Here is a 13,123-nt window from a genome sequence, read left to right as displayed (position 1 = left end):
TGGTATCTTTTTTTCAAGATCACTTTGATTATGAATGGAAGTAACTAGTATTAATTGATAAAACGTTGTGGGTTCATCTTACTGTCGAGTTTAAGGTGATTGCAAGTGCTGTCTTTTTTTCTCGTGTTAACGTTCTGGAATAGATTCCACTTTATAGGAATATAAAAACATGTCGGTCGCGGCTTATAAAGGTGCACAATAGAGACTATCGAAATTCCAATAATTTTGTTGGAAGGTCTGGCCGTCTCTGAGGACTACATAGATGCAGTCAATGAGGAACTCGATCATCCTTTAAATATCAACTTCAGAATACATGTCTGCTGAATAATAGTGATTTATAAAGAAATATTTTTCATGACCAATCACAAGACATGAAAATTTTTTTAGTTTCATTTTATTATACATACAGATGTTTATGATCTATCAAAAAGCCTTAGGCTAGTTTTTAAATTTATTGCGAGGAATTGCGGTATAAAGTGTAGAAAATTCGTAAGTTGTGATGTAACTGCCATGAAAAATTTAAGAGATTTTGAATTTCTAAAGGTTTCTTTTATGTTTTCAGAATCAGAGGTTTACACCATTCCTAGAATATGCTGTAGCACACTACATGTACTTCTGAAGTTTCTCCCTTAGAGCAGTTAATATTTCTGAGAGGATTAAATAGAGCATTTGGTAGAGCCAGCTATCATGGCTATGTACCTTTGCTTACAAGGGTTTTTTTTAATGATATTTAGAGATTCAGTACAGGTAGGATGGAGCAAACTCACCTAGGATGACTGAGGTTACATGTATTAAAGGCAGAAATGTGAAATTAAAAAATTTCAGCATTAGAAAATGAGCTGTGAGTATAAGTTGGATTTCCAAAATCAAATTCAATGTTTTTTTGAAATTACAAACGAAAAGAAAATTGTTACTTGCCTTGTTTCTAGAACCAAACATATGTTTCTAAAACACGTTATCCATTTTAACAAGGTGATATGGCATTCTCCTTCATATTTAGTCCAACGTCTGGCATAATCTTTAACATAATCCATAATAGAACTGAAGTTATCTCGGCAACTGAAAAATAATAATTGACCACGGAATATACCTGATCAAATAATACATATATGGCTCATGGCAGGAGTGTCCAAGGGATAGATCTCCATCCTAGGCACTTGATCTTATCTCTGGAATTTCCAGGAATTCGTGTTTTCTGTCCTCTTTACATATTTGTATTACTTCATTGATTTTTTTTTAGGTCATTCACTGTTCGTCATCTTCGCCTTTTTTTCATTATGGATGAAATTATCTCAATTTTTTCACGTTTCGTTTTTTTTTTTTCGATCAGGACAAAGAACATGGTTACGACAGTTGTGAAAGGTCGAAAGGGGACGCTTACTTTTCCATGACACTTGATCCCTCCTGTGATCTGCATGATCCCGATTTGTCATGTTTCAATGGGCATTTAAGATTTAATGCTGGTTGTAATTTCCATATTTGATTTTAAGTGAATTATCAAAAAGAAATCTTTCAAAAAAATCTTTGATCGTTTACACTTGAATTGATTGTTTAAACATTTTAGTCCCGATGAAGGATCCGAAGATACAATCATCCGTCAGTCTAGGAGTCACATGGGCACTTATTTCTTAATTTTTAACCCACCGTGACGTTTAGTAAAAATATTTAATTATTATACCATGGATTGAAAATCTTTATTACAGACACGAGTGCGTGTAGTATTATCATACTCAGAAATAAAAAAAAAAACTGAACTGGCTGTAGAGGGGGACAACTCTGCAGAGGAGATTGCAAGGATTTTCGCGAAGTTCTCGACAGAGTTATCTGCTCTTACATTTTTATTAGTCAGGGAATTCCCGTAGGCAGAGAGAATCGGAACTAGTGAGGGGGTGGTAGATCGACATACATAAGCTCAGGTAAGTCAAAATCTATACAATTATTTACAAGTGGAGGGAAAAACAAAGACTAATCGCACACTTTACCTGTTGCCGTGACCCAGAAAACTGGTAAGCCAGGTATGCTAACGCTATACTCGTAACTGAATCAAGTGAATGGCCTAATTATTGTTTTCTTCTCTTTAAATATGTAGCCTGTATCAACATCGTATTTTAGGTATTTCAGTCATAGTTTAAATTCATAACATATCTACATAAAATAGGCCTAAACAAATTTGATATATCTTCAATTATCTTGTCTATTTTCATTTTAGGTTAGACAGTAGCCATTCAATCTCGTAATCGATCTAATAGATCTATTTTTAGAAGTCTGACGAAATATAACTTTAGTCAGACGGGGAGATTCGAGGAAGTGACAGTTATGCTACCTGAGGCATAATTGGCATTTATTTGTTTATTACTGGTGTGGCCCATAAGAAAATATATTTTGTGTGTTTCTGCTTCAGTAAATCGACGCACGCCTAATTGCTTTTATTTACCAATGACATCAATAGAACTCAAAGAACTTATTTTCTGTATTCATATATTGCGATTCATCAAATGTCTGGTACCGTTAAATATAAAAAAATTAAACTTGAGTAAACAAGTATAAAATTAACTCAAAATTATTGCCAATTATCTGTAGATCACTGCATAAAAACACTTGCAGTTGCTTCTTATCCCAATATCGTGACCTAGGTGAAGATATTTTCATGATTATACTATCATTCAACCCATACTTCAGTAGTTACAAGTTATTTATCAATCCTCCCAAAAACATAACATATATGTAGGCTTATTCAAATGTGCATGCTTGCTTAAATCTTTTTTTAAGTTTTAAAGATACAGACTCTGTTATGATGAACATAAACACCAAAAAAACATGTTTCGTCATTAAAGAGTATTCTAAGTGTATTTTATGAAAAGCTATAGAAACCATTTCATTAAAATATATTTAAGTATTTTGGTTTCTCGTAGTTAATGTTTGCTCTCAGGTTCTGGCTCAGTTCACACAAGCTCACAAACGTGTGTACTATACCGTACTTAATAGAAATCGAGATCTATCTCACATTTCCTTTGAAGTTGTGTCATCAGTCAGAGAGAACGGAAACCCCCTCTCCTAATCTCAATTACTGTTTCCTGAGAGTGTGTTTTCTATTTATACTTAATATATATAAGGATTGCGAGTAATAGAGAAAGACCTGAAAGAAATTTTTTTTAAAATTGTTTCTTCTGCTCGATATTGGAAATTGTAATGAATTTATTATCTTTTTTGTCTTTTATTTTAACAGGAATGTAATTCTGTATTGGAATTGCTGAAGATCAAGTAGCAGTTTATCTAACTGTAACTCAATCCTTGAAAACAGGAGGAAGAAAAATTACAAATACCTATTACAACTTTTAAATAGAGGTTAAGATGTTTTTGGCGGCCAGTTGGTGCCTGGGGCGCTATATGTGGCTTCTGCCAATTTTCACTCTTGGTTGGTTATTTGTTTCCATGACAACAACGTAAGTATTTTGATCTTTACCTGTGAAATTATCATTACTACAGTAAAACTCATTCGGTACGAACACAGATATTGGAAATTCACGGATATAGTGAAGTTATCTTGGATCCCCAGTTATATAAATTTAACGAAATTCCTTAAACGGATATAACATATTATGGATATAGCGAAGTAATTTCATAGATCTTAGTGGTCAGTGACTTCATTATAACCAAGTTTTACTGTATTTGAAATGATAATTAGCTTAAAAAGGAGCATGCATGAGGAAGAAAGACCAAGAGATGTTCTGAGGAACATGTTAACTTGTGTTTATTTTCATCTGTCTATTAACTTGGTAGATACGATTAAAGTAACTACAGCCCAGAGGAGTCTATTTTTGTTTCAATTACTTCTCTGCTTGAAATAAACTGGGTATAAACATCCCATGAAACATAAAAAATAAGGAAAAAAAAGGGGTAAACATTTTGAAAAGAAATATTCAGCATTTTTTAGAACAAGGAAGAAACACAATTTTAGCAGTAACAGTTTTATGAACAATAGTAAATGAAGTTTTGAAGTACTTTCAAATTTTACCCTTGAAGCAGGACATATATTACATCTCACTGCACATTGTTCAGTCGCTTGTGTTCATATGCAAAATTAAAGAACATGTGACACAATGTTGTTATAATCAATAAATTGTAGCACAATGCAGTTTGTTAATTTTTAGAAGTATGATGTAAATTATATTTCGAGTTTTCCTGGATAATCCAGTGAAACACTTGGATTTTTACATAGATTAATTCAGAAGAAATTAAGTGTTTCTGTATATAAATAATGAAAATTGGGTTAACAGAAGATAACTGTAAATAAGTAAATTACTCATCATACAATGTCCTATGCTAAAATTTAATTGAAATAAAGAATTTTTTGTAGTGAAAATTATTTAGTACATTGAGCAGGTGTGCTTTATAAAGCTGTGTTAGCACTGGTCAGAGGGAAAAAGGCCATTTCAGGAGGGAGGAATGTAATGGTTTGGGCTGTGGATATCACCCTGGATCGCTCAGTTATCACAACACCTGACTGGCGATGCAGGGGTCTGGGTTCAATTTCCAGTCCAGCCATACATTTCCTCCTTTCCCCTTACAGATGTGGTACTGTTTACCATCCCATGACTTACAAGTAAATGAAGAAATAGTCCTACCAGAGTCATAAGAACTTGGGTTATGTCTTTGAGGGTCTAGGTCAAATTAAGGAGGGAGATATAAAATGTATTGGCTCGATAGGTTAGTTAAAAGAGCACTTGACTAGTGATATATGTATGATACAGTCTAACAAGGGTCTGGGGTTTGATTTTTGATCCAGCTATATACTGTAAAATATATTTTTTTTGTGAGTGAGAAATATCTGCAAGATTTGCAACCTTCATTTACTCTGAATATTTCTTCTGGCAAACCAAATATTCACCTATGTTTTATGTAGAATGTTGCCCGTGGCAAACATTAGTAGCCTCAGATGGATCAAACCGAAGAATTGCAAATAAAAGATGACGTGAATGATAATTGGTTTACAGTATCTTCGAATTCTCCTTTCCATGTTACACACATATTATTGTGCCAAGCCTGTATGTAGACAAAAAATAAAAACTTTATAGTCATACTTAAATGTTCAACAAGTATTAAATTTGATTTGACCTCTCTGAAGAGTTCTGTTATTATCTTTGTATTTACAGGTATGGCATTGCTGTGGCCCTTAATCACACCTTCCCAAATTTCCCATACATCAGGTAAGCCTCTTTACTACCAGTGCATAATTACCTGTGCTTATAATTGTTTGATATTTGAATCTTTTACATATACATATGTCTAGTGTGACTATGATAAAATTATGTAAACATGTGAATGTGTTTGAATACTAAAATATATTTTGTTTTGTAAAATCGCATTTCTGATGACAGACATTATACTCCCATATTATTTTCTGTTTTATAGTTATACAGGGGTGCAAGTTCCAGAGAGAGGAATATTCACTTTTTCAATAGCAGTCACCGCAATTATGCGTAAGTCTTAACGTTATATTAACACATATTGTATTTTTCTTTTAAAAATGGAAAACTTAAGCACTGAGTACACTATATCAAGGACAGGGAGCTCATAAGGTTAAATGGAGGATTTTATTCTAATGTCACAAACATTTTATGAGTGCAACCTCAAAAGCAAAAGTTAAAACTCGCATTGAAGAATTAAACCATTACTGTTGTAAACGTAGCTCTTGGAATGACTCTTGAATTAATCAATTTCACACATAGCTACATGTAAGACTTCTTGATTGATAATGTATGGTGATTTATTTCACATTTCATATTGCCATTTTTTGGGTGCAAAGAATATTAATTGATTATTGTTTTAATAAATTACAACTAATAAAATTGAATTCTTTTATCAAAATAATGAATTACTTTTAAAGAAGCTTTGGGAGGGAGGGGTATTATTTTATATTTTGATTATCTGCTTGACTTTGTTCTTGAATTTTTGACAAATGTACTTAACTCACTGCCTTACTTTAAAATATTTTTTTTGACAGTTGCTGCAAATGCAGAAATGCGATTTCTGTTTGTTAAAGAGGTTTTTCGTGAGAAGAAAATGAACAAGAGATGGACGGACACTAACATTGCTGGCCTTGTCCTGGGGCTGATTTCTTCCTTTGGACTTCTGCTTGTTGGATGTTTTCAGGTAAACAATTTCACTATTTTAGCTAAATCAAATTTTCAAATGTACTAATATATTAAATCTCTTAGGTTTCTAGACCTCTGAAATCAGATGCAGGATCAGGTGCCATGAAGGAGTGGGCATCCTCTGTTGACCTGTCACATCTGCTGTAAGCCCCTTGTCATAAACAGAAAAATCAGTAGACAATTTGGTTTGAAAATAACTGCCTAAAAATTTGGTGAATTATGTCAGACAATATTTAGCCTAAGAAGATTAAAGTTGTATTTGTAAACAAGGTCGTTATATTAATCATGGATGGAATATATAAAGAAAACATTTACACTCTTAAGATAACTAACGAAAGAGGGCTTTAACAAATGTATATTTTTCCTAGAAAAACTGTTTTAACAAGTCTGTTGCCTGAATGACAGTTTAATGTGTCGTCCCACATGACATTTAAAGGGAAATAACTCTTGTAAAATTCATGTCTTTCAAAAGCTATGTGTGCAGTCAAAAACTCTGTAGCAAGTAAGAAGATGGATGTAGAACAGGGTTGGAAAAGGCAGTAAAACCAGATTGTTTATCTTTCAAATCTACACAACAAAAATGTTTGGATCACAAGGATGCAAAAGTCCAAATATAGATCTGAATTTTATTACATTGTAGTGTAACATGTGAGGCAGGTTGTCAGCCTGTAACAAACTGAGTAAAGATGATTAGGTGTTAATTCTTCAGCTTATACAGTTATCTGCAATGTTAACTTGCTGAAGTTTTTTGACATAAATTTTCGGTCAATTTGCATGTTATTTGATTATTTTGTTCAGTGGATTATAACTTCCTGTACTAAATCAAACAACTACATGTAATATGAAACATACAGGTATGCAAAAGAAATTCCTATTGGTTAATCCATGATGCATATTTAATTATTTATACATATTTTTGACAGGTGGATGTAATGAAGCCACCCCATTACTTTGGTGCATTCTTGTGTTTTGTAATTGCCATAGTGTATCTATGGTTACAGACCGTCATCACCTGGAAACTTAGACATGTGGCACAGAAGACACAAGACGGCAAAGTTTGGAGGGCAGTCCGCTTCTTCATCTGGATATTCCAAATCCTCAACAGCGCAGCTTCCACCATTCTGCTCATCTTGTGTATCCTTAATTCTGAAGTAAAACAAGTAAAATTACTGTAGATTCTTAGGATGAAAATTAAAAAATAAAAAAGGTTATTTGCTCACAAGTTTGATGAATTGACAAAATCACTTGATGTGACAAATCAGGAATAAACATTACCACTAAATAATGTAAACAATAATTGGATTACAGTAAACTATACACTGAATTTTTTTTTATTGTTTCCTTAATTTACCAAGTTTCTGTGTCAAAGACAACATATAAATTACAAAGAAAAGCAAACATGGGGACAAAATGGGTAAGACAGTTTTTTATGTATTTTAAAGCTCATTGCACCAGTACTTCAAGTGTACTTTTTGTGGGTATTTGTTGTATCTTTTATTGGTGTTTAAAAACAATATAAATTACAAAGCTTTTAAAAAAACAATAGCTTCAACTTTAGATTATTCATTGTATGATTGTAGGATACGTTACGTGGTGTGTTTTTGTTGTCCACAACGACGGAATGGCTGCTCGCATTCTCAATTATGTTTTTTGTACTGACCTTCATCCCTGGCTTCAAACGTTTGAAGGACATCAAAGTGAAAGTCACCTTGGACAAAGGAAAAGACAGAAAGTGCGGCCCAGTATCCAATGGAGATGCAGATCAGGTAATCCATCTACATTGTGAAATTGTTAAACATTTACATAACAACTATAAATTTTCAGGCATTTCTACAACAATACAATACTACATGTACCAGTATATTTATTTCAAAAATAAGAATCAGCTGTTAAGAATATGAAGATTAAATTATTGCCAGATCAATATAATTATAGTATATACTTTAAAATTGATTTTGTAACCACAAAAATGGACCATTATGGTGTGTGTGCTTAATTGGTAGGATTAACGTCTCATTTCTTTCTGTGTTTATATTTATGAAAACTAAAGTATGATTCTAGTTAGAAGCAGTATATGTCCTCTGTCCTAAATTCTAAATTTTCTAAAATAAGTACAAACAGAGTATATTTTACATTGCTTTTTCATCATACATGTCTTCGGGCTATTTTCTGGGAAATTTAGAAGCAGACATTCCTGATCGGCTTTGTAGTATTTAATGCTTCCAGCTATAAAACATAGTACCAGGGTACTAATTATAGTCAGCAGCACTGCTAATTAATTTAGTGGGACATATAGGTGGGTGGGTGAACATTAAATATACATGTATATATAGGCCTATATATTATATATGTATGCACAATGAAAATGCTGTATATACAAGTGGCCCTTTGCACATTCCTAATAAAATGATTTTCAATTTTTCAATTATTCTAATAGCAGGTATAATCAAATAGTGTAAGTAATTAAGCATTGAAAGTAGTATGACCAATTGTGGTCAAAATATGCATGATAAAATGTTAATGTCAAATTCTCAAGGAATGATCATAGCATTGAACTTTGAAGTATATCAGCTAGAAACTAATTCTAAATGACAACATAATTTATATATGCTTATTCACTTTAATTCACCATTCATAGATGGCATGTGCTGATTATTTGTCTTTTGTGAACAGCAGTAGGAAGCTCCTTGTTGGTTTTGGTTCATGTTTTAGAATTAAGAATATACTGGCATGACTGTAATTCATAATGACTTTTTATTATGCGTTTACATGAATCTTTATTACTGTAAATAAACTGGCCATAAGAGTAAGTTTTCTCCCAACATATATCAAACACATGAATATATTTTTTTTTCTGGTAGACCCTTTTAACTCCCTTTGTAATATATGTATTATATTACTTAACAGAACACTAAAAAAGCATGAAGTCATGTCTGTATTACTAGTACTTTGTAATTTAGTGCTGATATTTAATCAATGCACAGTATATGTATAATTATGTCTTCATCAAATTGTCCAGTGTTGATGCACGCTTAAATTTGCTTTTGAATTTTTAACAGTGGTCAGTTAAAAGGATAAAAATGTACCAGTACCCATTATTCAACTACCAGTATCTATATCATTTGTTTATTTTTTCTGATAATTATAGCTACTAGAAAATTTCTTCTTTTCAATTTTTCAGCATGAAATGAATGACAGATCAAGTTTAACTGGACCAGAAAAAGTGTAGAAGGTACAGAGAACTATAGTCCCAACATTTTCTAATCAAAGACAGCATTGATTTAAACATCCAGTTGTTAATCTGATACTTCTCTCTGTGGTAGTCAGTACAGAGTCCTCACAGAGAGTTTTATCTGAAGTTAACATAAGTTACTACAAAATCAAATTGAACCATTTGTTAACACAGAAAATTTTATTAAAAATTATTTTACTTCACATTTACATGTGAAAACAGCTCAATGCTTGTTAGTTAGTTTGCATTTGTTAATTTAATAATTTGCATAATTTTACATTTTCATAAGTGAAATAAAAGTTAGATGAGTACTTCTTTTGCCAAGCTTAAAAATCTTGAGTTGTATATTGAGTTACTGGTGCTGATCTAGTATAAGTTGTTATATGATTGAAGATCAAGTAACAGTGGTGTTAGTGATGTATGTACAGATTTTCTAAGTATCTACATGTTTTAAACTTTCAGGTATATTTCATTTTGTTAAAATTAATCCTTGTATGAGCTTTATAAAATCCATGATATTTTTCAATTTGGTTTTTTTTTTTACAATACTTGTAAATATGTCTGACATGCAATGTTGAGAATAATTATATTATTTTTTCAGTGAATACTAACTTTTTAATATTTTTTCCTTGTAAAATTTTTATACTGGATTACCATTTAATGTCAGGTACATATGTGTCTTAATCATTGTATATAAAGTGTTTCATGTTTTGTGTACATGTATCATCTTTAAAATATTTTTTTTCATCCCTTGTGGTATGATTTTTGTGACCACCTTGTTTGCAGAATCAAATGCTGTTATTGAAACCAAAATGACAAGCTTTACTGCCTTAATTGTGTACTGCACTGTATGTTGTAATGGCTACCACCATATTACATGTACTATTGGTGCTACTGGATTTAACTGGAATTGTTTTAATAATTTCATTTGCACATCCAAGCTTTCAAAACCAAATATTTGCAGTGATAGAAATAATTAGAGGTGAAGAAACAAATATGGCATTCTAAAACAAAGTTGTTTTTTTAAATAAATTAATACAAATAAACTGTCATGAACTGTTAAGTATGTGCATGCAGATAAAGCTTAATTATAATCAAATGTCTGCACACACAGGTACATGTATATAGAAGAAAATGTGGGTAAAATAGTTTGCTTTTTTTTTTTTTTTTATTTTGATGATGATTTGGGTAACAATTAGTCCCAGCAGAAGTCATTAGATATTAATGTTTTAAATAAATTTTCGTATATTTTAAAAATCAGTGTTTGTATTTGTATCCGTATAAAAATTTCAGATCAGCATTGCATGTTCATAGAGTACTATAGCTGTGTTTGTAAATTAAAGATATGGAATAATACTGTTTTTTTTTTTGTGAGTGAAGATGGCAGGAAAGTGTATTGAATGGTTGTGAATTTTTTCATAGAATTTCTACATATTGGTTCCTATATTTATACATGACTGTGTTGTCTTTTTTATGCTGCTGCATTTTCATACTACAGATTTGTTTAGCTTTGAACATAAAGAGTATTCTCTAATTATGTTAAAAAGAGTATTTTTATAATTCTGAATACTGGGTATTGTAAAATCTATCAAATATTTTTATATATTAAATTTATCTGTCAAGCATTGCTCAAATGAAAAAAGAAATTAATTTAAACTTTATTAATAAAAGATAACTTTGCTTTTACTTGATTTTAATGTTTTTCCTCACAAGTTATTTCCCTTTCACACCTCTGTACTTTTTGTGAAGATCTGGTAAGTTCTATTGGTTTTGAAATAATGCAGGGATTTGCTGTCACACAAAGTTTTATTATCAATAATAGTAAGTGCTCCACCTCTAGATGAAATGTTGTATTTCTCTGTGTTCATGCAGGTTATGGAATTATATATTTTTTTCAATAAATGACAGAAGACATAGTTTTTAATGTCTTAGAGAATAAAACAGAGATAATTTCCTGATTATGTCCATGAGCATCTGATTTAAACAATGGAATCTCTATACTCCCTATTTTTAGCACATTATTTTTATTGAGCTGTGCAGTATCCTACAGAAATTGTGTCTGTTATTAACATGATTTATTTAGGATGTGTACTTTTTGATCCATTTATATGTTTGAATGAGTAGGTGATCATAATTATTTCTAGAATTTGTGAAAGGATTTAACTGGGTGATGGGAACTTTTTTATTCCTTTTTTTTTTAACAATACAGTACTAGTTCTTGTTTGTACCATTTTACCCAAAAAAGAACCACTGATAGACACATCATACAAACTTGTGACTATTTATTGGAATTTTTAATTTTTTGTATTATTAATAAACCATTGTTATGTTTGAAGAAATCTGCCCATCCCAAAGCAGAGTCTTATTTATCCAAACTGTTGCTGTTAAGCTCATTATTGTTGGCCTTAGGTAAATAATTGTATACATGTGTAAAATTCATGTATTGTCAAATAAATATACATTTTGTTACTAGAATGTGGACTTGATTTTTGTCATAATAGTGAAGGACATTAATTTGGGATGATTGTCCGTCAGATGAAAACAAATTACATTGTAAGACTTAGTCCTGTTATAGATTTTGCTGTACAAGTTATGATAATGAGTTTTTCTAGCTTATTAGCTCACCTGAGCCAAAGGCTCAAGTGAGCTTTTCTGATCAAAATTTGTCCGTTGTCTGTCGTTGTCGTCGTTGCTGTAAACTTTTCACATTTTCATCTTCTTCTCAAGAACCACTGGGCCAATTTCAACCAAACTTGCTACAAAGTATGTGCTTTTTCCTAGCCGATGTGCTCAGGTGAGCGCTGTGGCCCCTGGGCCTCTTGTTGATATTGTGGTCACAATATGAAAGGCCAAGAGCACTTATATTTGGTATAAACTTGGTCTGTAACTCATCAAGATACACCTGCATACCGAAATTCAGCTCAATAGCTGCAAGTGCTTAGAAAACTAGAAACATTTTTATAGGAAATGAATGCCCTGCCATGTGTATATCAGTAATGCAACATGAAATTTGTATAAGAGTATGAAGTTTGATGAGAATATCTTAATTGAAAAGTTTCTTGTAAATTGAAATTAAAATCTAAAAAAAAAAATGGATATCGATGATAAATTCTCACCAATTATATTTAAGTTCATAAGCATACATAAAAATAAATATCTTATTAATAAATGATTTCTTTAAACTATATGTAAAATGCAAATTAAGACAAGTAAAGTCAGGGTCACAGGAAAGGTTGAAAAAAATCTTGATGCAGTTGATAGCATATGAAGTTAAAAAAAAATATCGAGTTTTTTTTTTTTAAACTGAGCTTAACACCAATATAAGAAAAGTGAGGTCATGATCAAAGGAAGGGTTAAGTTAAAACAAGATGTGTTTGTGAAACAGTGATGCCCCCGTATGGCAACATACTGAAGGTTAACCTTTCTAAAATGCAGATCAAATATGTTGGTACCTAAAGTAAGGCCTTTTTACAAGAAATACAAATGTGATATATAAAACCCTAGCACCACCTGTTCAAGGGTTATGACCAAGGTTAACATTTTAAAAGGTAGGACAAACTCCGGGGTCAAGGTCAAAGGATCGAGGTTGCTAGTTTCTAAAGCAAGGTCTTGTCTCAAAGATTACATATGGGAAGTATGAAAGCGCTAGCCCTTACCATTCAAAAGTTATGGCCAATGTTAAAGTTTGTAAAAAGTAGGTCAAACTCCAAAGTCAAGGTCAAAGGGTAAAGGTTCT

The 13,123-nt window shown here is 31.7% G+C and overlaps 1 protein-coding gene across 6 annotated transcripts; it reads left to right on the top strand.

Annotated features, from left to right (window-relative positions):
• Window positions 1–1,811: 1,811 nt before the first annotated feature.
• Window positions 1,812–11,862, top strand: LOC134245132 (DNA damage-regulated autophagy modulator protein 1-like). Of its 6 annotated transcripts, XM_062727395.1 has the most exons (10): window positions 1,895–1,916; window positions 2,262–2,358; window positions 3,227–3,443; window positions 5,154–5,207; window positions 5,413–5,480; window positions 6,005–6,153; window positions 7,079–7,289; window positions 7,511–7,569; window positions 7,736–7,921; window positions 9,337–11,862. In XM_062727395.1, exons 3-10 carry the CDS (start codon window positions 3,352–3,354, stop codon window positions 9,382–9,384), a joined length of 867 nt encoding a protein of 288 aa, XP_062583379.1. In that variant the 5' UTR covers window positions 1,895–1,916; window positions 2,262–2,358; window positions 3,227–3,351; the 3' UTR covers window positions 9,385–11,862. The 6 variants fall into 6 exon arrangements, 4 of the variants coding, with proteins under 4 accessions (XP_062583378.1, XP_062583379.1, XP_062583380.1 ...); XM_062727394.1 differs by lacking the exon at window positions 2,262–2,358 and having other exon boundaries at window positions 1,812–1,916; XR_009987356.1 differs by lacking the exons at window positions 1,895–1,916; window positions 2,262–2,358 and having other exon boundaries at window positions 3,145–3,443; window positions 9,337–9,450; window positions 9,490–11,862.
• Window positions 11,863–13,123: the final 1,261 nt, after the last annotated feature.

The sequence above is a fragment of the Saccostrea cucullata genome, unplaced genomic scaffold (genome assembly GCF_032062105.1).
Source record: "Saccostrea cucullata isolate Sc308-1 unplaced genomic scaffold, CSIRO_AGI_Scuc_v1 ctg53, whole genome shotgun sequence".
NCBI lineage: Eukaryota > Metazoa > Mollusca > Bivalvia > Ostreida > Ostreidae > Saccostrea > Saccostrea cuccullata.
This window is presented reverse-complemented; position numbering and strand designations above follow the sequence as displayed.

Coding starts and splice junctions, on each gene's coding strand:
- LOC134245132 (XM_062727394.1), top strand. CDS start 3,352: ATGTTTTTGGCGGCCAGTTGGTGCCTGGGGCGCTATATGTGGCTTCTG. Junction 3,444..5,153: donor TTTGTTTCCATGACAACAAC/GTAAGTATTTTG, acceptor TTGTATTTACAG/GTATGGCATTGCTGTGGCCC. Junction 7,290..7,510: donor CACCATTCTGCTCATCTTGT/GTATCCTTAATT, acceptor TAATTTACCAAG/TTTCTGTGTCAAAGACAACA.